Raw genomic sequence first — 22246 nt, 5'->3', positions numbered from 1 at the left:
ATTGAAAGTAAAAGTCTCTCACAGAGGAAATTGTCCAAGAAAGACGAACCACATCCAGCGTTGTACCTGAGCAAAAATCTAAAAATATAATTAAAGAATTTAATATTATAATTATAGAAAAGGTAAGTGCTGGAATTAACTGTTGTCTCTGTAAGAGGAAAACACAACTATTAGCTAAGTGCTTATTTGTCACACATGGAATGACGAAGCTAGCAAACAGGCAACATTGTATTTGTTTTCAGCTCACAGGTGCCCAAAAGACGAGGGTGTCATGCTAAATGGGTCAGCTAAATGGGGATTTTTCGACGTGACTAAATGCCGGTCGACAGTCCCAGCAGCAGTCCTTTCAGCGGCGTCGCGCTCCTTACCGCAGTCCTGAATCTCAAATCAACTTGACATAAAACCCCAGGTGGTACAGTGTCTAGAATCTAGTTTTTGCTTGTTTATATATATATATATAGACTATGATGTTCCAGACAAGTGGACAAGCGTTGATGCCAAGCCCCGTCGAAACCCCTTCCACAGTCTGCTCAGATAAGATTCAGCTTACCGCCTCAATATGCTTGAGCGGGCTGTGTTAATTACAGAGCTGGAATATGCGGAGGAACGCCTGTAAAGGGATTAGTCGGAGAACAATGTGTAGGAAAAGGATAATCTTTTTATTGCTTATGAGGCTTCAGTAGCGTAGGCCTGTTATATTTAGACTCATTACATCAGGAAACTTATTACATCACGGTGCATCTGAGTTTTTCTGTCGGGTGTAATTAGGTAATGAAGCCGGTGAATGATTTAATGAAACCAAATCTTCTGACAGAATGATCGCTTTTTATGTGTCGAAGATTATAAACTGTTGCGTTTAACAAGAACGGGAGAATAAGAGACAAACAAGAAAGGCCAGGTCGGGTCAGTTGGCGGCCGGTTTGAATATTAGAATTGAAATAGCTCAGCTTTCAAAATGTCCTTCCATGACTTTTCCTAGATCCAGTTACCGTACAAAGCAGGGTTTCGATTTTCACCATCATGCGAGAAAATAGGAGTCATTACTATACTTGCTCCCTCCAATAAACCTTGAAAGAGATAGCAGAGTTGTATATAACCCTCCACCCACCACTCTCCAGTCCTGCTTCCTTCACTTATTGTCCCACTGTCAAGAAAAAGCTGCAACTGCTCGGCCCTCATGCTTCAAAACCACAACGAACTGACCCAGCGGAACATGAACCACATCCTGATCTTTCTGTGAACCGGCAACTTCTCCGAGTAATCCACCGCAGAACTTTCCACTTAGCCCTCGCCTTGTAGATCCTCGTTGGGTTGGGTGTGCTCTGGGACCCCAAAAGGCTGTTTTCTTGACCTTAACACCTTAACACCTCTGGTCAGCCTCCCATTGATATACTCCGGTTCATGGATGACACGGTGTTTAATGGTTAGATGGTACAAAGCTTGTAGGACTGACTGAGAGCCGGACCTTCCACCACAGACAATATTTCTGTCTTTGGGGTATCCAAAGTATCCAGTGTTGGAAGATTTTGGCTAGTTTGACAAGTAGCTGGTTGGCTATTATCATAGGGCTGGACGATAATTCAATATTATCGTTTATCGTCTTTCAGTGGAATCGTATCGTGATGATATGAAGATATTTTAATATCGTGACACACATTTCTGCTGTCTAAATTGATGATGACAAGCAAATTTTACTTAAAAACTCTGATAAAATAAGGTATGGTAGGAATATTATTTGAAAATTTCAGTTTTGTTTGACATCACACCTAACATTACCATTCGGTTCAATGAGATGAACATTAATTTGATTATTTAACGTGATTTTGCATACATGAACCATATCGTGATATATATTGATATCGAGAAAAATCCATATTGATTTCAACCATATCGTCCAGCCCTATATTATCACCTGATGAACTATGCATACTGTCAACCAATCAGAGCGTTCATTAAAACCTGGGTGTAGGTGACATCATGTACACCAGGAATTACATCGGATTTCTAAATCTTTTTGATTCTGTTGAAACCAGAGGGAGAGTTTTTCAAATTTCTACAGTGCTGACAGTTCTAATAATTTGGGTAACTTTAACATTAACAGGTCCTTTGTTAAATTATACCATGAAATTGAGAAATGCAATTCTCATTGCACTGGACCGTTAAGAATTACTTCTTCTTACAGCATGGTAGAATCCTGGGCAGCATCAATGCCAGTACACTTAAATGGGATGAAAACACCGTCCTGTGCCCATGGTACTGGGGTTTTAGTGGGCATGCTTTGAGGTGAGAGGATTGTAGAGGTCGTGTGTTAGAGGTGAGAGATAAGGCTTTCAATTTAATCCGTCCAGCGCTGAACTCGAGCTCTTGATCCCTCATGCAGTGGGGCCCTTCTGTTATTAAGCTCAAGTGTTTCAGTGAAGGGATGAAGAGGACGGAAGGGATTAGTGCGGCAAGGTAGACCTTCTTACAGCGAGATCTAGAGAGGATGGATTCAATCTATTATTTCTCCCAATTATATTTGTCCAGGCTATAGTGGTGTGACAAATTGGATGATAGGTAATTGAATTCAGATAGCAGCCGGCTGATATCCACTCCGGAGGGTGCGGGGAGTGACGCGCATTAGCCACATCGACAAACTGACCCGCAGTTGCTCAATTCAAAAAGAAAGTACGCCAGTCGGAGCAAAATCTACCTGTCGTTACTGACTTACTAGCTGTTGGCAGCAGATTTATGCAGTGGGCTACCCTTTGTGGTCAGTGTGTGTCCGTCATCAATCACGTTTCCTTGAGCGAGACGCTTAAAGGGACGGTCAACCCAGTTAGAAATATTAATTTTCTCTTTTAGTATCACTCTGGAGTTCTATGTTCATCATCCACCAAGATCTGAGCGTTCCCTAACATTCAATATTTGTAATAAAATGGAGCTTTTGGCTGCTGCGTTTTCTATAGTGAAACAGTTCAAGAGAGCTGCTGGGCGTTCCCTCTGGTCTTTGGTCGAGCGAGCTTCACTCTGCACTGGAGAGAGAGAGAGAGAGAGAGTGTCGGCTGCTTAGTGGACAAACCTTTTACACAAAAACCTTTTAACAGTTCTGTTATCTCAATCTAGTTGTACCTAAAACATTCACCAGCAAAAATATTTTTTGTCAGCATAGATTATCTGTCACGGCTAAAAACACACATTGCTATAAACCTCGGTCGAGCGAGCTTCACTGTAGACTGGAGAGAGAGCGCCGAGGTCGAATTCTGATTGGATTTCCCACTCGTCGTTTTTATTCCGCAGCAAAATGGATTAATCAACTGATTGGCTTTTCTCAGCGTTGAAACGACTTCAGATTCTCGCAATTTTGTGTTGTTTTTTTTACACCTAAAATGTAAGATGTGAATGTAGTGTAAACTGTGGGCTGTGTCAAAGTAGCTTTCCAGACTCGTTTTAATTGAGAGATTCCAGTCACGACAAGGTTAGGAGTAGATTACATGCTTGGGGAGGAGGGGAAGGTGGAGGGTGGCGTGCTGCGAGGAGGCAGGAGATGTCCGGAAAGGTCAGAGGTCACTGTGAATAACCCAGCATGGTTGGGATCAGATGGTGAGGTCGCCCCCAAAGAGCTTATATGGAGCCAGATGTTACTGTAATTTTCACTCAGTTGTTTACCAGCAAAGCCAGAAGATACAGAACACGGTTTGCTCAGTTCAGCTTCTTTTTGTGAGTTGTAACTGATGGAGAATACATTAACGCACTGCAAAAGAAAACATATCACATGGGACGAAAAGATCAAATGAGTGGTTTGTTTTCATTGCAGTTTTATACTTATTGAACCGAATGAGCTGGGCTGAACTGTGCCGACGTGTCATAGCTGTTGCAGCGTGAAGAGAGATTATATGGGCCAGTGTTGTACCGCTTCAGATAAACAAAATTGGGTCAAAGGTCATTTCAGATAGTAAAGGAGGAAATTCGAATCGTATATTATAGAACAAACCCATTCATGAACTTACAGATCTGTCTCCCACACACACAGTTTTGGTGTCTGACCTTAGACTGAACAATTGAGCGTCAGAGAGTTTTGTGTATTGTTTAAGCAAATGAACTTGTCTGTGCTCTTTGCTGTAATTCATCTTCTCCGGTGTTCAGATTTGTTAAGAACGCATGAAGAAACAGCTGAATACGAGCAACAGTCAAGACTGTGGTTTGCCCTTGGTTCATTTTGTTATGCTGGGCTTTCCAAGCATGAGTAACTTCTGGCTGTCAGATGTCAACATCCATCTCCTTCTACCTGTAAAGCCCTGCATTTTGGGGTCGATTACTGTAGTTGGCTCGGATAACGTTGTCACTCCTGATGAATCACACCGCAATTTGCTTGGAAGAGGGCTGAGACTCGCATGTTCAGGCGGTCTCTGTGCCAAAAGAGTTCAACTGGCATCGTTCCCGCCTGCCCAAACAAACCAAACCGAAGGAGTAAACACTCTAGAGTTTGAATGAACCTCTCCAAACACGCTCGGTGTGACCGCGCTCATATAGTGATCAGTAAATGTCGAGGTGGTTTTACTATGCAGCTCCCAGGTGGGGATAAATGAATGAATGTGAAGCGCAGCGTTGCTCCCACCGACGTTAGATCTGTTCCTCTTTCAGCACTTTGGTTTCCTTTGGTATAAAGCTTCACAGACCGGCCGGGGTTGGTAAACATGAGCGAGCTGTGTGCAGTTTACTGACGTCACGTTATAGGACGTCTGGGTACTGAAGTTCAGACGGTTACCTCTCGCTGTAGCTGCCGACGTGGCTCCAAGTCTTCACCTAACCCAAAAGAACTAATGTGTGAAATGCCAGTACGCCTTAGTGACGTCTCCATCCTGTCCTCAGCATCACACTGATGGTGCAGTCCTCTTTCTTCCTCTCTCTCTCTCTCTCTCTCTCTCTCTCTCTCTCTCTCTCACACAGGACTCATAAACCTGTTAACATCAAAGTACTTCACGCCCCTTTCTGCGTAGCCGTCATCCTCACGCTCCTTCCTTCCGTCCTGTCCCTCTTTCCTTCTCTTCACTTCATGACCTCTCCCTTTCCTTATCGTGTCTTCCTACGCTCTCTTCTTCTCCCGCCCCTTTCGCTTCATCCCTCTCTTTTGTCAACGCATCTGGGTTTTTCTCACACGGTTCAGTTTCACACCCCCGGTCACAAACACCAGCACTACAGCTCCGCACCCCGAACCCCCTCTGACACCCTCTGACACCCTGTCTTTATCACTGCCTTTTATCACTCTAGGTGTGGATGTGTGGTGGTCGGATGGAGGACATCCCTTGCTCCAGGGTGGGACACATCTACAGGAAGTACGTCCCCTACAAGGTCCCTGGTGGGGTCAGCCTGGCGAGGGTGAGTCTCAACACTGCCTGCTACAGCGGCCCAGTCTTAATACAATACCATTTATTTATTTATTTTATTTAGCCTTTATTTTACCGGGAATTCCGGTTGAGATTCCAAATCTCTTTTCCAAGGGAGATCTGGCTAGGAAACGGCAGCAGTGGTTACACAATCAAACATACAACACAGTAGAAAATACAGAAATAGTAAAATATGTACAATTACAGTAAAGACCACGATGTACTTGCTGCGGAAACAATTTTCGCCAGGTTTGTGGGACAAAAGGACATGTTTGCGGAAAGATTGGTCTCCAATTGGTCTAAAATATCATGTGGTTTTTTTGGATTGCTTTGTGGAAAAGCATCTTCATGTCCTTTGTTCAAGACCAGGGGCTTCAGTTTTGTACCAGTTTCTGGTGATTGCTTTAGGTACCAGTCACATTTTAATAGCACATCCTCTGATATTACACCAAGGTATAGCACCCTACAATTATTGGAGATTTTGTGTCCCTATCTTTGTCCTTATGTGCTGTTTTATTTATTTAAATTGTCAAGCCATATTTATTTCAGTTACGTAAATTCTTTTGACAAAACAATTTTATCACCAAGCGTTCTACAGAGCAAGAGGACACAAAAAAATCAGTCAAAAACAAGCAAATCACTGCAATCAAGTGGAATGCCCTTCAAAACAACATCCGAGTCATTTCGCACCAGGGAAGTACCTCTTCTGAACTACGCTGACTCTAAATTTGTTGTGTAGTCGGACTCGGTACTCTGTCAAAACAACGGCTTTTGGCCTCGAACGGCGCAGCGACGTGCCTGTAGGTGACGGGGAATCTGCTTCAGCTGGTGAAACATTCAACAGACGCTTTATTCCCTCAAGTGTCACAGAAAGCCTCGTCTTCTTCCAGCCTTCTTCCTGCCCGCGTCCCTGGCTGCTGCATACTTTAATACTTTCTACTTTAATTCAATATGACAAACGCTCAAATGCCTACACGCTCACACAGCAACATACTATCACCACCATCAGCGTGTGTGTGTGTGTGTGTGTGTGTGTGTGTGTGTCTCACTGAATCAATAGGTGCCCCACTGTGGGCAAGGTCAAGCGGATTTGAAGTCGATGATCGGTCTGCATCTTCCATTGCTGAGGGAGAAGCTCTTCTTTGCGGTGGATTGATTTCAACTCTCACACACACACACACATGCATGCACACACTGAAACACAGACACCAAGTCTCACACACACACACACACACACACACAATCAAAAACAGTAGAACACACACCCAAAGATGTGCAGACTGTCGGATGGACAGGTTCTGATCAGTTATCAGCCAGCAATTGGAGGGATTACAAATACACTCCATAATTCAATTAATAAATTAATTAATAGAAAACATATTTTCACACGACGGTACTATGCAAAATAGAAAAATACAGAATATACAATATTATCCACAATTTCCATACGGCAGTCAATAGGGTGGCAAATGTTCCGTAGAATATACACACATTAGTCATGGAGTTGCACACGGTCATAAAAATATATTCATAATATACAAAACATTTCACACACACACACACACATTTATACACACTCTCACACATCAGTGCTAGTCTGGTGCTGTGTTTGAACAGCTTGAGTGTTCCTTCCAATGGAGGCAGAATAACAAATGACGGCTCTTATGTTTTCTCTCTCTCTCTCTCTGCCAAGGACTCTCCTCTCTCCTTCCTCTCTCCTTCCTCTCTCCTTCTTCTCTCCTTCCTCTCTCCTCCATGTACAAGAGCCTGTTACAGTCAAACTCGGTGGCCGCTAACAAAAGGCCAGTCGGCAAGGTAACAACTATAGTGTCAAACGCGGCAGCGAGGCTCTTAATCAAATCAAGAAGACGGGATCGTGTCGCCCCCGTTTAGCAGCTCTGCCCCAGCTAGTCCACAGTTCAGATATTCGTTCATTAGGTTGACATTCGAACCTGAATGTAGGTTTCGGAGATGTGTGTAACCCAATTAATTTTACACTTATTGCGTTTATGAGCGTCTGTTGGCTGGTTGGTTCTTCTTGGCCTCTGCAGCCCTTTGGTCTCAAACACGTGGCGCTGAAGCTAGAGACGCCAGCGCCAAAGAAATCAGCCGTGTGACGACAATTTAAAAGAACGGACGATAAGAAGAAGGTTCAGCGCCAAATATGCAACCAGAAATTGTCACACCACAGAGGCATGACAAGTTTGAATAGGTGAAGAGGTGTGAATAGGTGTGCTGGGTCACCCTGCCTTAAGGAGCTGCTAACCCACCTAAAGGAATTTCATTATCCTGGGTTTCAATGGAGAGTTTTAGTGTCCCATGATGGTCTGAATGCTGTTTCAGAGGCTTTAACCCTGTAAGGCCCACGGTTGCAAAATTACAACATCACTTTTAGCTATCCTAAAAAAAAATCTGTAAATGTTTTTTTTTTTAAAGACCACATTTACATAGTCAACGGGTCCTATTGTTTATCCTCGCAATGCTATTGGATGGTAAATGTGTTTATAGGTCCGGCCATCAGGCCATGAACTCACACAACCTGCAAACTTTCCTTCAAGCTCATCTCTTTGTTTTATTGGACTGGATTTGTCAAGATTCATGTAAGTAAAATGCCTTAAATATTTTTTTTTTTGTGAGGAATGTGAGGAAACATCAAATCCTTGTCATGTTTAGCATGAAAACGGTCAAATTTAAAGACATTTTCACGACAAAAATATCAGTATTGGCCTTCAAAAACCCACATCGAACCCTAATTTCCCCTATCTACAATATATATGTATATTATACTAATTACACTATAATTATAGTCTCTACAGGTGCTAATGCAGAAAAAATGAGCTCAAGTTTCTTTGTTCCATGTATTCTTCAACACCTCTACACAGAATGAGAAAGCTTTGTAAAGCTCCAAGTCATCAGGAACGGAGCAGGTCTGTTCATTATGCAACCTGGCTTGGTTTGGCCTGGCTGAATATGTAATTTGAACCCGTTGGCCTCTGTTCTGCCTTGTTGTTCTGACCATTAGCCTTTCTGCTGGAGCTGAATGGAATACTGATATGAACAGGGAGTCGGGTTTTACAACACAGGAATACTCACCGCAGTCTGCAGATGAATTGTGTTTTGTCTCTTGTGGCCTTTTGTATATATTAAGGTAAAATGGCTGCTACACTAACAGTCCTTTCTCTCTTGATACCTTGTAACCGATTTGCTGTGGTTGACTGTATTCCCTCCACATTCATGTGATGAATGATCTCCAACTGCCAGATACTAGAGAATACACTAAGAATGAGGCTAGTTAGTGTTGGTTAGGAGAATATACATTATTAAGGTATTATACAGTAGAGGGTGATGGCCATATATTCAGGTTTTATAATGTAATTAGTGATGGTCTACTGAATATATTCAGGTTTAATAGTGATTGTATTATATTCCAGCTCAATAGTACTGTATTAAATTCAGGTTTTATTATAAGAGGTGCTAACATAAGCCCTCTCCAGACAGCATTATTTTCACCAGGGGACGTCAGTAATTTCAGTTTGCCCATGCACATCAGTAATCTCAGTCATCTTGATGGTAAAATATTTTACTAGGGAACCATGGGTAATCCAGGGACTGAATGTGCGCACAAGCTCACCCGCATTACAGCAAAACTCTGTTCGAGTGCGTCTAGGGCTGGAAGATAATTCAATATTATCGTTTATCGTCTTTCAGTGGGATTATATTGTGATGATATGGTGATTTTGGGATATCGAGACGCACAATTCTGCTGTCTGAACTGATGAGAACAAGTATGGTAGGAATATTATGTGAAAATTTCAGTTTAGTTTGACATCACACCAAACATTACCATTCGGTACCAATATGATGAACATTAATTTGATTATTTAACGTGATTTCGCTTATGTGAGCCATATCGTCATATATATCGATGTCGAAAAAAATCCTTATGATTATCGTGATATTGATTTCAAACATATCGTCCAGCCCTAAGTGCGTCCATATCTTTATAACGCTGGTCAAGTTAATATATATGATGGCAAAATTAGGACAGTGGTTGTCAACCTGGGGGTTGGGATCCCCTGGGGGGTCGCGAGATTATTTATGGTATAGGAAAATGCATATTTCATGTCAAATTTTTCTGATTTTTCTCAAATTTTTGCTTGTTTCCTGTGAAATACTGGATAATTTTCAGCCTAAAGGCTTTCTGTGATAATTACTCAAACAAAACGACCTGAAAAGGGAAAATCATTCTAGTCTAGTCTTGTTTATTCATTCTTTGGTTGAACTGTTCACCACCATGCAGCATGACTGCTTTAGGGTGTAGGCCTGTAGATATACTGCACCTAGAATGAGACTAGTTGGTGATGCTTTTTACATTAAGTTTCAATATATTGGCTTCTATTGATGAAAAACTCCATTAAGCAGATACAAGGTGTGTCTATCCCCATGGCTGCACACACACACACACACACAAAAATGTGAAATGAGCGCAAACTCTGAAACGCCGATTACACGTTGTGGATGTTACAAAGATTATGTTCTTCCAACATGAAAGGATCATGTGACAAAAGCACAAATTGGACAGGCCATTTCCAAGTGTTGGTCATGTCAGAAGGTCAGCTAACAGTTTAGGCAAGTAAAACAATTTGGTTAAGGTTCGGGTTATGGTGAAATAAGAAAAGCTTTAGCTGAAAATGAAAACTTCACTCACGTGTAAAAATTCTTTGCATGTTTCCAGCAGCTTTCCATGTTGGGGAAGCAGATTTCTGTCAGGTCTTGTGCATGAAATACGTCACTTGCATTTTAAGACTTTGTGTTCTTTTCATGAAATTTTATGAGACCCGGCTGGTCCCTTCAGCGGGTGCACATGCAGAGAACAAAGGCCGTCCAGCACACACTGATGCACACACACACACACACACCTACCTACAACCCCCTCTCCCTTTGTCACCATGGAGGCAGATGGTACCGCTGAACTCCACTTCACCTGGAGAGCCAGAGCCAGAGTTTGGCTACAGGCAATAAGCTGTGCTACAGGGAGTGTGTGTGTGTGTGTGTGTGTGTGCCTGGAGGGCCTTTTTCCTCTATATCTGTACCTCCAAAGGCCGGAGGACTTGTATTTATTCTTTCCTCGGAGGCCTTCAGAATCTGTATTCTCATTCATTCCAGCATCCATCCATACCTCCAAGCTGCTGCAATCTGTATTCCCAGACACACGTCCTTTACCTCGGGGGCTGACAGGCCCTGTGTTTTCACTGCTTTACACCTGAAAAGCTTCAGACGGATGGATTTCCCATTGCTGAGGTGTAAATCTTTCATGTGTGCAATTGTCTGAGCTTAAAGAAGCCATTGGCTGTGCTGAAGAAGCCGTCTGGGCTGCAGTCATGTCGGTCACAGCTTGTAGTGCCAGAGCGGCAGAGATCAGCCCGCTTACCTTTTTATTCCACCAACAAATGAGTTTTGTCCAAAATGAGAAATCAGACGAGGTTAACTTCCCCCGAAATGATGCACGTACAGGCTGGATCCTCTACATTTCAGAGATACTGAATGATGACCTCTACAAAATTAATATACATCACAACTCTTACATGAACAAATTCCAGTGCTTTTATGCCCCTCTGTGTTGTAGTGTTATATTGTTTTAATATGGCTGGAAACACTGTGATCAAAATCGAAATTTGAATCTTTTGAAGCAACACCGCACAACAACGGTTTTCTTGTGGTCTAGTTTAAAAAACACTGATAAAATACAATTCAAGATGAAATAAGAGCCAAAAAAATACATATTTGTGCAGGTGAGATTAAAAAAAACAAAAAAAAAACAAGCAAAAACACACTCAGTTCCTGTCCCAGCCAACATTTTGGGATCGCTGGGATCTAAGACAACCACCCTCCATTTTCTAAATGTATGTAGGCCAACCTAACAGACAAATTATATCAAGAAGACTGGCTTCTGGATATTCCTGTCCCAGGGAGATCTGAGGAGAACACTTTTATCTCAGCTTGCCTTCCAAATGATCTATCTCTCACTGACAACTTTCAAGCAGCTGTAACGGTTTCAACATCTTTTGGCACATTATTTTTTTCCCGAGAGTCGGCCCTGACAAAGGGTTGAAACCAGAGCTGCAGGTGGCACCGCGCTAAAATGAGAGAGAGAGAGAGAGACAGAGAGAGAGAGAGAGAGAGACAGAGATAGAGAGAGAGGGGGGAGAGAGAGACAGAGAGATAGAGAGATAGAGGGGAGAGAGAGAGATAGAGGGGAGAGAGAGAGAGAGAGAGATAGAGGGGAGAGAGAGAGAGACACAGAGATAGAGAGAGGAGAGAGAGGAGAGAGAGACACAGAGATAGAGGGGAGAGAGAGAGATAGAGGGGGAGAGAGAGAGAGAGAGATAGAGGGGAGAGAGACAGAGATAGAGGAGAGAGAGGAGAGAGAGACAGAGAGATAGAGAGAGAGGGGGAGAGAGAGAGAGAGAGACGCAGAGATAGAGAGAGAGGGGAGAGAGAGAGATAGAGGGGGAGAGAGAGAGAGAGACAGAGATAGAGAGAGAGGGGGAGAGAGAGACAGAGAGATAGAGAGATAGAGGGGAGAGAGAGAGAGACACAGAGATAGAGAGAGGAGAGAGAGGAGAGAGAGATAGAGAGAGAGGGGAGAGAGAGAGAGAGAGAGAGAGACGCAGAGATAGAGAGAGGGGAGAGAGAGAGAGATAGAGAGAGAGAGAGAGGGGGAGAGAGAGACAGAGAGATAGAGAGATAGAGGGGAGAGAGAGACACATAGATAGAGAGAGGGGAGAGAGAGAGACAGAGAGAGAGAGAGAGAGAGAGAGGTCTGGGCGTGCGAGACGACCCGCTTCATAAATCTTCATCTCTTTTTTTTTTTCTCCAGGCTTCTATGATCATAACCCTCAACACTGTGCTGAACTGACAGTCAATCTGTTCATCTCTCTCGCAGTGTAGCTACAATACATTTCACTCTTCTTCCTTATGAATATCCACAGTCGGTCTTTTTATATTCTCACCCTGCGCAGTACATTTACATTTTTTAGGCATTTAGCTGATGCCTAAACCTTGGCCTTGCTAGAGCAACTTGGAGGGAGTGAGCAGGTGTCGGGTCAGCGTCACGACAACAGGACACACGGCTGCTGACGGACACACATTGAGCTCGTTTACATGCATACTAATAAACTAATAACACTAATAATCCCGCTAAGGTAATTCCCTGATTATTCAATTGGTCATGTAAAACGGCATGGTGCGATTTCCTTAATCGGATAAAGCCCGTTATCGCATTATTTTTGCGCATAATTTTTTGAAATAATTCGGTACACGTTTACCCTTCGTCTGATTTATTTTGGTGTTTTACTTCTGTGTGTGATGAGCGCAAACGTAACCGGATACAGAGCAACGTCCAGGAGGCAGGAGACATCTTACAGAAAGGAGAGCGTCTGTTAAACTGTTCTGCGAACGAAAGAAATAAAAAGTAACGAGACACAGAAACCTGACTAGATGAAAATAAGCTGCGTGTTTTATGTGAAGCACACTGTATTTGCCTTGTGTATGAAATGTGCTATATAAATAAAGCTTGCCTTGCCTTGCCTTGCGTGCGGCACCGTGTTCAAAATCCAAAAACAACCGGCAGGAAGTCTGACTTTAACGTCACTTTCTTAAGGAGAGAAATCCATTTATGACTGAATCATGTTTTCCCCATTATCACATTACTAGAGGGCATGTAAACGCCTAAATCAAATTATTGCCATAACCTGATTATTCTCAGTTACCGGGTTATTAGTGTGCATGAAAACACGCTCATTGGCTGTTGTAGGGATCAATCCTGTTGCCTTTCAGTTATGGGATGGTCTCACCGCGCCACGCCATACATCTCTCTTTTATGAAGCCAAGTTGTAAACTAGTACGTAATTGAATTCAGTGTTATCTCTCCTTTCATGACTAGTGACAAGTTGCATGTATTTTTCATCACTGCCTTCCTTGGACGTGATGACAGGTCTAGCGTGAAGACTGGCAGCCTTTCTACACAGCTGCTTTGATCAGTCTTGTCATGTCAGATCAATCAATACATCAAGGATGGCAGGAAGCTTCTTCAGTATTTCAGGGAAGGCAGGAAGTTGGAATGAAGTCTTAAGAGAATAACACACAGATCCACTAATAAACTCCAGTTGACTGTATGACTTTTCTCTTGATCTTCCTAATTGTCTATTTTTATTTAACAAGTTCAAGTTGCTTTTATTGTCACATACTGTAGACCAGGGAAGTGGAATTTATTTCAGTACACATCAAAAAATCACTCTATTTATACCTCATAACAAATTTGCAGCAGTGAGTATATTTTCTGTCGTAGGAAACCCATCTCTTCACGATGCACCTCATTTTCTCTCCACTCTCTCCCCAACATTTATTCTCTACTCACTCTAATATGCCTCTCTGTCTTTTGAAATTAAAAAACCCTTCTGTCTCTCTCCTTGCCTTTTATTTCTTTTTTAGCACTACAGGTTCAGTCACAGGTCACAAGAATATTGTGAAATACACAAATTCAGAAATTACGCTGTGGCTCTGATCCTTGAAATCCTTAGTATTCATTGCTTGTAGCATTTGGCGATCTAGAAATTTTACTGTCATTTTACTGTTGCAGTCATTGCTGAGTAGGCTTGGGCCGTTGTTCGATAATATCGGGGGAAAATATTGCGATATTCACAAAATATTACCATATTATCTACCTAGTGGTAGGATAGTAAAAAAATAACTAATCATTAGTGAAAAAGTCTTTTTACTTACTTCAAGTGGGTTCCCTTTTCCACAATCAGCCCGTTTTTTTTGGAAATAGGAGGGATGAGAAGATTACACCAAATGCCCGTTGTTTCCTCTAATGCTTGAATAGTAAGATCAAATTTCTAATTATGATTAGATGAAATTTAGGAGAAATAAAATAAAATACAAAAAAGAAAAAAAAAACGTCCCACAGCGAACGGCGATAATATCGTATATCATGATATTTTGGCGGGACAGTTTCAGCTAAACGCCTAAAACGTTTCACTGTGATTGTGGTTTCAGAACCTGAAGCGCGTGGCGGAGGTGTGGATGGACGAGTACGCCGAGTTCATCTACCAGCGCCGGCCGGAGTACCGCCACCTGTCGGCGGGAGACATGACGGTGCAGAAGGAGCTGAGGAACAGCCTCGACTGCAAGAGCTTCAAGTGGTTCATGAGCGAGGTCGCCTGGGACCTGCCCAAACATTACCCACCGGTGGAGCCGCCCGCCGCCGCCTGGGGAGAGGTACGAGCTGCAAGTCTGCACCAAGACAGACAGATATACTGTACATGGCTTTCCTGCCTCTTAAACAGTGTAGAAGAGAGTGGCAAGGACATTAGGTGGGAGCAATATGTACCAAAAGTTGTCCGATTTGAACCTATGATATCTAGGAACGGGACAATAACAGGTATTGCTATATATTGTGGTATAAAACGGCACCTAATTGTTATTACCGTGACCAATGCGATAACCACCGACTTGATAGGAGGCTGAATAACAAGCGCAAAGCTCAATATTTGACATAAATATTTTACATATCGCTGCTGGGTGAAAACCTTGTATCTCCAAAATGTCAACTTTCCAGGAACTAAGAAAAACTTGCCTTGTTTTTAGCTTGACCACCATGCATTCATCAATTTATTCAATGGGGTTTTGAAAGGGTTTCAATAGCACCAAGGGTAGTAGAACTTCTTCAATCCATAAAGAAGCATGTAACCCTTCAATTTAAGTTAAAACATGAAAATTACCAATATTGGAGTTGCAAGGTTTTCACCCGACAATGACGATATGTTCTACAGTCTCGCATTAAAACGTGTTTAAAAAAAGAGAAATGTCTTGCTATTGATATGATAGTTTTTAAGCAACCGAAGCATAATACAGTACTGTTTTTAAGGTTTTCATCTTATTAATAATCGGGATAATATCGAATATCGAGATAATTTTGCCAAATATGATCGTACTGTGGAATGTTCATATTGGCACAGGCCTAAAGATACCATGTGTTTGTATCTGCGTGTGTGTGTGTGTGTGTGTGTTGTAGGTGCGTAACGTGGGCAGCAGCATGTGTATGGAGAGTAAGCACTTTGTGTCGGGAAGCCCCATCCGCCTGGAGAGCTGTGTGAAGGGGAGAGGAGAGGTGGGCTGGAGCCACGGACAGGTGAGGGACCGCTTCAGACCCGTAGCTGACACTCGGAGGTGGGGACTCGACTCGAGACGCATGACTCGGACTAGGTTTTTAATCGCTTGAGACTTGACTTGACTGGGGTTCTGGTGAGATTTGTTCCACCAGACTGTTTTCTGAATTTGTATGGATGAATGATAGAATTTATTGAAGTTGAAACTGATGCTCTTACCAAGTGTTTATCCTATTAAAACCATATTGCATTGAAAAGTCCTAGATATTTAGTTTTCTTTAAGATATTAAATTGATACTGGACTCTTGATTTGTCCTGACGTGACTTGCTGTTCTACATTTAGACTTGAGACTTAACATTAATGACATGGACTTGACTTGGACTTGACTTTCTACATTTAGACTTGGGACTTGACTTGAGACTTGTGCCTCAAGATTTGAGATTGACTCGGGACTCGAGCGAAGCTGATTTGGTCACACCTCTGCTGACGCTCTTAAGCTATGTTGAGGCAAATCCGTTTTGTTTCTCAGATTTGACCTGGAAGGCTGACTGTCCACTTTGTAATTTACAAGCGACCAGATCAGATTTGTGTGTTTAGACAAGTTCCATTTCCTGTCATTACGACATTGGTTGTCATAGTAACAAAGCACACTGACTACAGACGTGTTTTCTGTCCGGCGACTCTGAATGTGGCGGTGCAGAGTGAGATGTCAGCGACGGAGGAGGCCGGTGTCTGCCATGCTGTTGACGAGGCAGGAAACTTCTTTGTTCAGGCACAGCCGCTCTCATGCCGGTTCTCCTCCGTGTCTGTTGTTCTCTGCTCTCCTTGTCACATCTCTTTGTGACATCATACATGTGTCACACAGGGAGTGACGAGAAAAAAACAAACACTTGAAACCCGGTCTGAGTGGTATTATTATTATTATTTTTTTGTTTATTTTTTATTTTTTTATTATTATTTTTTTTTTTATTACAGGCAAAAATACACATAACACACACGGCAATATGACATGACAATATATCCTCACAAAAAAGAAAAGAAAAAAAAATGAAATAAAATAAATAAATAAATACAAAAATTTGTATAATAATAATAATAATAATAAATAAATAAAAATAAAAATAATAGGATCCCTTCAGTAATTCAAATAATTAGATTGACAGTACCAGTGCATTTTGAAACTGAAATATACATATAACAGGTAGAGTGTATTTAGAGTTTTATATAGTCCCAAAAATTTTGATTTGAGCTGCCTGAACATAACATTAGTCAGTAGGCTTGGGCCGATATTATAATAATATCAAATATATTATTTTGTGAATATCACAATATTTTCCGCTGTATTGAATACCGGATATCGAATTTTGGCGGGACAGCATCGCGATATTCAATTTTGGATATCGCCCAAGCCTATTAGTCAGAGCAGTTAAAATAACCGAGTGAGCTGATCAGAGTTCGATGTCAAGGACACTTTAACGGGACACATGGCTGTTGATGGGCCCACATTGACTTTTGTGGGAATTGATCCAGTGACGTTTCGGTTATGGGACGGACTTTCTGGCCGGGCCGTCCTTCAGCAGAGGGGATCCTGAGGTTTTAGATTAGTCTCATGAGATTTCAGCCTCGTGATAGCTTGTCTGTCCTCTGCGATTTCACTCCCTCTCAAGGAGACGCGTATAAATCAGACACATAAACATCGCGCACGCTGCACAGCTTCATTATCTTTGCATTGTTCTAATAGAGACTGTTTGTTCCAGATGTCACCCCAAAGATCTTTAAGTCAAGCTCATAATACAACCTTGATGGACCGCATGTCCCCTCTTTGTTTCCACAGTTGAAATACTGCGGCTCTGAGCTTTGACAGTTTAATTACTGTAATCTAAAGATGCATCGTAGCTTAATCTCTGCCACAGTTATGATCTGTATTCAGTACCAGGGGGGGGAATGGCGTCACTGCAAATCACACAAGGCCTTCTGGCAGCTGTCCTTGCCGGGTTTTTTGATTTGGTGCTAGAGGAGCGGAGGCACTCATTCAAAAACTCCTAATGGAGAGGAATGAGGGCCGCTCGGGTGTTGCTGATGGAAGTGATTTGCAGGAATGTGCTTCTCTGTCTGCAAAATGCAAACACACAGGCCAGGGTCTTTTTTTCTCAAACCACAGATCCAAAATTAGAATCACAATCACTTTAATAGACAAGTACAACAAATGTACAAGAATTTGGCTTGACGACATTGAGGCTGAGACACATTTATAAGTAAAAAAATAAAAATAAATCTTCTCCCTCTTTCCTTGTGTTATTTCTGTTCAAAGCATTCTCTCTGTTCAGGAACATTATCAGGGTAGCTTTTTTTTGCCAGCTCTGGAATGAAAACATTTCATTAGTGAATTCAACTGATTAGTTTCATCTCAACACAATCAATAGGAATATAAATTAGGCCCCTGGTAAGAGGATTATAACTATATTAGAGCCCAAATACAGTACTTCTATAGCAAAGACCATTTATTCCATCCTTTAGTTAGCGGTGTGGTGTTTTAAATTAATGATTTGTGTCTCCGTGCAACAGTCACCATGAGCATGTTTCACTTACACAGGGCATTCCCCCTATTAGGAATTGCATTCATGATCCTATCCTCAGGGACTCGTTAATATTCCAGGTTTAACTTGATAAATTAGACGGGTTATTATCCACAGAAGCCACACTGGCTTGTGATCCTGCTGCGGAGAAGTCTCTTTTAACTCCGCTGAATGCAGATTCTCAGACACTGAAACATCTACATTTACATGTAAGGAATTTAACAGACGCTCTAACAGGCAGGGATTTGATTTTTCAGTCTTACCGACATAATGCACAGCCAGTAATTGAAAGGGCCTCAGCAAGCGCACTCATAAATGGCATTTCCAAATCCTGTCTTTTTTACTCAGCTAGAGAGAAACCTTTACATTCATGCTCTTTTCCTTCCTTTAAAAACAGTTGATGAAACCTAAGTTCTTGTATTACTAACATGAGCAGCCAATAAACTCCAATAAACTTCCTGACTACATCCCTGCGCTTTTAGCCTTTTTTTATTTTACTTTCAACATTGAATCAAGCGAGAAAAAGCCTCCGATGTGACAGTTGCGGTGTGTTCCCTGCAGGTGTTTACGTTCGGCTGGAGGGAGGACATCCGGGTGGGCGACCCCATGCACACCAAGAAGGTTTGCTTCGACGCCATCTCCCACAACAGCCCCGTCACCCTGTACGACTGCCACGGCATGAAGGGCAACCAGCTGTGGCGCTACAGGAAGGTACGGGAGGAGGAAGTGGATACTGGCTTCTAATAACACAAACTGTTACCTGCTTACCGTATTTCCTCTAATATTGGCCCGGGCCTTTATTTACTTCAACTGCAGAGGGTACCAGGCCTTTATTGGAAGCAGGCTTATATTAGAGACAGGCCTTTATTTCTAATTCCCTCTGTTTGATAAGTATATTTGCTCATATTTTAGTTTGAAGTTTGATTTTCTGATCTGCTTCTGTTGGGGTTCGTTAGGTAGCCGTTTTTTTGTTACTGCAATGCATTACGATAATTACGGTAATCGACGACGGCACGCTCCAGAGACTTCCGCCGGCCGAGCCGTCTTGTGGTACGTTACTACAAACTACAGTTACATTATATAACAGGCAGCAGGAGTTTACCGGTATCCACCGTTGTTTGCATGTAAGCTGAAGCTAACTGAAGCTAAAGTAGAATCTATACAATTATATCATATCGCCGTTTATTTCGATGCGCGAGCTCAGTCCCCCTGACAGCCCTCTGTTCTGTCGGCGGCATGGAGGTTTCGGTGCGCCGAGGGCTTACTGCCGAGCTTCGAGTTTCCCGGGGGCACGGTTCCGGCCGGTGCCGATAGCTGGGCGCCGATTTGTTCCCGGTGATCCGGCCGAGATTTCGGCGGGGTCCCGACGCCGATGCGTCACCGGGTGTCCCCGATAGGTGCGGGCCGTGGGCGCGGTGGAGAGGACAGCGGCGGAGAGAGGAGACGGACACGGTCCAGCCATATACTAGGTTTTGACCTAGTCTTGTTTCCTTTGTTTTTTTCCCCGGCCTGTATTTGGGGCCGGCCTTTATTTGTTCGTGTCGACCACGGCCCCGGCCATTATCGGAGACCCGGCTTTTAATTGACTACCGGCCACTATTAGAGGAAATACGGTATTTCTCTCTCTCTCTCTCTGTCAGTCTGTCTCTGTCTCTCTCTTTCTCTATATCGCTTTTGTTCTCTCTCCCTCCCTCTGAGTAGAAAATAACGAACCTGCCAACATAATCGCTTCATCATTAATGGTTGCTAGGTTATTTTATTCATTGTACACTTGGTTTGTGCACTTTGAAACAGAGTCTACCCTAAAGCTGAAACCCCACTGAGGGAGTTTGAGGAGACCTCATTATGCTTAATGCTCTTACAATGCACCAACTGTGGTGTTACAGAAAAATGACGGAGAATACTGGATCACCACTCGAGACAGTTTGTTTGAACTTCTTGAAGTTTGGTCCTCGCTTCACACAGAAACTGATGCAAAGCAGTCAAAATAACATAATTGCTGCAAAAACTAACTGTTGGCTGCATGTGGGAGTTGTGCGTGAGGTCACACACAGCCTGAGACTTGAAGTGTGGACCTAACCTAAACAAAACTGGAACTGGAACCACTGTCCCTTTCTGGTTGTTTTTTTTTTTGTTTGTTTTTTTTCTTGTTGGGGGATGTGTAGATGTGAATTTTCCCGCATTTCCACTAAAGTACTGGAGCTTTCAGGCATGCGGCTGTCATGAGAACCGTGAGAAACATAAATGCCGTGGTATGTGGACGGCACATTCACACAGCGCTCACAGAATCGAGCCATAGAGAAAGCATGTAGTTCAGTTTGTCTGGTAGCTGAAAACAAGCGCGCACCAAACAATAATCTTTCTGTTTTGACTTCCCCTCGCCACTAAAATCCCTAACTTCGCTGGATGACAGGTCGCCAAAACTCTGTCCAATAAACAAGCTACATCTGAGTCCATGTGACTTTTGTTTACAAGGCCTGGTTGACTTGTAACCTAAACAAACCAAATCAAAAATGCAACCACTCTTATAACTCTGTATAATCACAAATCAGGTGGCTTGTCCATCACAATTTCTCAGGCTCTCCATCTAAATTATATTATTTGCCATTTTTAAATTATTGTTTACATTCTAGCGAGCCAATGCCATCGCTAGAAAGATTCGTGTCTCAGAAATAAACATAATTCTGCACAGTCAGACTTTGGTGTCATTGAACTTTTATTGATTACATCGTATCGTGGTTGTATTGAATCGTGAAGCCCACGTTCTCTTTTTTTTTGTTGCTCTTGGTTGATTATACAGATTTCCTCTCTGTCTCTCCCCTCCTCCCTCCTGCAGGACAAGAGCCTGTACCACCCGGTCAGCAACAGCTGCATCGACAGCAGCCCTACAGAGCGCCGCATCTTCATGAACACCTGCGACCCCGGCTCTCCCAGCCAGCAGTGGCTGTTCGAGAGGACCAACGCCACGGTGCTGGAGCGCTTCAACCGCGGGAACAACTGAGGCCGCCGCACGACCGAACTGTAGCGATCCACCAAACGGACTAGCGACCATCGACTCGGGAGGATGCGAGCGGGAGCGGAGCCGCCGCTGCGAAAATGGGGTTTAAGTTTTAAGTTTGTTCGGATCCCCCGTATAGCCGGCGCCGCGCCGACAGCTGTTTCTCTTTGTGGTCCAGCGGGTTGTTTTGGGGTGTTTAAGGGCGAAGGAGGATGGGAAGAGCACGGGCGAGCTGGTTAGACACATCGGTTAGGGGAGAGATTGAGTCGAGGTTTCGGGGATTGTCTTATGCTTGATGGACAGGTTTCTGCTGAGAGGCAACTTTCAGGTGTTCGGTCTGTCACAGTGTCGCGTGGTGGCGGGTCTATCTCACTTTGTGATTTTGCTGTTGATTGGTTATCTGTCTTCTCTCAGTTTCTCTCTCTCTCTTCCCTCCTGCCCTTTGTCTGTGTTTCATTTTGTCTCTGCCTTTATCGCCTTTCTTTCCCTCTCTCTCTCTCTGTCTTTTTGTGCACATTTTTCCCTCTATCTACCTCTATCTATCTACCCTTATCCCCCGTCTCCATCTCTTTCTCTTTCCCCCCCTCTTGTCTTTCCCAGCTGCCTTTGCCTCCGTGTCCGTCTCTATCTCTGTGCATGAGTGCACCTCTGCTCACCTTCTCCGTTCTCCTTCTCAAATCCCCTTATGTCTCCCCGGCTCTGACAACCCCCCCGGGGGGCTCCCGCTGAGCCAAAGTCATCCTGACACCTGGGTGAAGCCAGGCAGAACCACTCTGAAAATCACCTTGGATTGATTCTCTTTTACGTCCCCGTTGTCTCTCCCTCCCTCCCTCCCCACCCTTCCCCACGTCCTGCCCCCCGGCTTGTAGTTTCTCATGGTCGGTGCTTCCTCTCTGCGGTCGGAGGGAGATCTAGGTGGGCAGCGATGCCCTGAATGCACCGCATGGAAGCTGACAGGAGAGCTTAAGGGAAGGAAACGCCAACCTGCAGCGCACCCCGCACTCCTTCCTCTATCCTCTCCCTCCTTTTCTCTAATCATCTGTAGCTGTGTCTGAGTAGTATGCAGCTATGCTACTGTGCCACGTTCTTCTTTTATTACTCAGAGGCAAGCGCTATCTAAGGCCAGGCGGCGG

The 22246-nt window shown here is 43.3% G+C and overlaps 1 protein-coding gene across 2 annotated transcripts in view; it reads left to right on the top strand.

Moving 5' to 3' along the window:
• galnt10 (UDP-N-acetyl-alpha-D-galactosamine:polypeptide N-acetylgalactosaminyltransferase 10 (GalNAc-T10)) overlaps nt 1-21167 on the top strand; it is a 95245-nt gene extending 74078 nt beyond the window's left edge. Inside the window, exons 8-12 of one of the 2 annotated variants that reach the window (XM_078286899.1) lie at nt 5251-5358; nt 14427-14648; nt 15445-15561; nt 18677-18826; nt 20952-21167. In XM_078286899.1, the coding sequence (XP_078143025.1) occupies nt 5251-5358; nt 14427-14648; nt 15445-15561; nt 18677-18826; nt 20952-21116 (762 nt within the window). In that variant the 3' untranslated portion in view covers nt 21117-21167. The remainder of the gene's footprint in view (nt 1-5250; nt 5359-14426; nt 14649-15444; nt 15562-18676; nt 18827-20951) is intronic. The other variant, XM_078286898.1, reaches the window with a different exon arrangement.
• Nucleotides 21168-22246: the final 1079 nt, after the last annotated feature.

Source organism: Centroberyx gerrardi, chromosome 11 (assembly GCF_048128805.1).
Source record: "Centroberyx gerrardi isolate f3 chromosome 11, fCenGer3.hap1.cur.20231027, whole genome shotgun sequence".
NCBI lineage: Eukaryota > Metazoa > Chordata > Actinopteri > Beryciformes > Berycidae > Centroberyx > Centroberyx gerrardi.
Note: the sequence above shows the minus strand (reverse complement) of the source record. Positions and strands in the feature narration are given on the sequence as shown.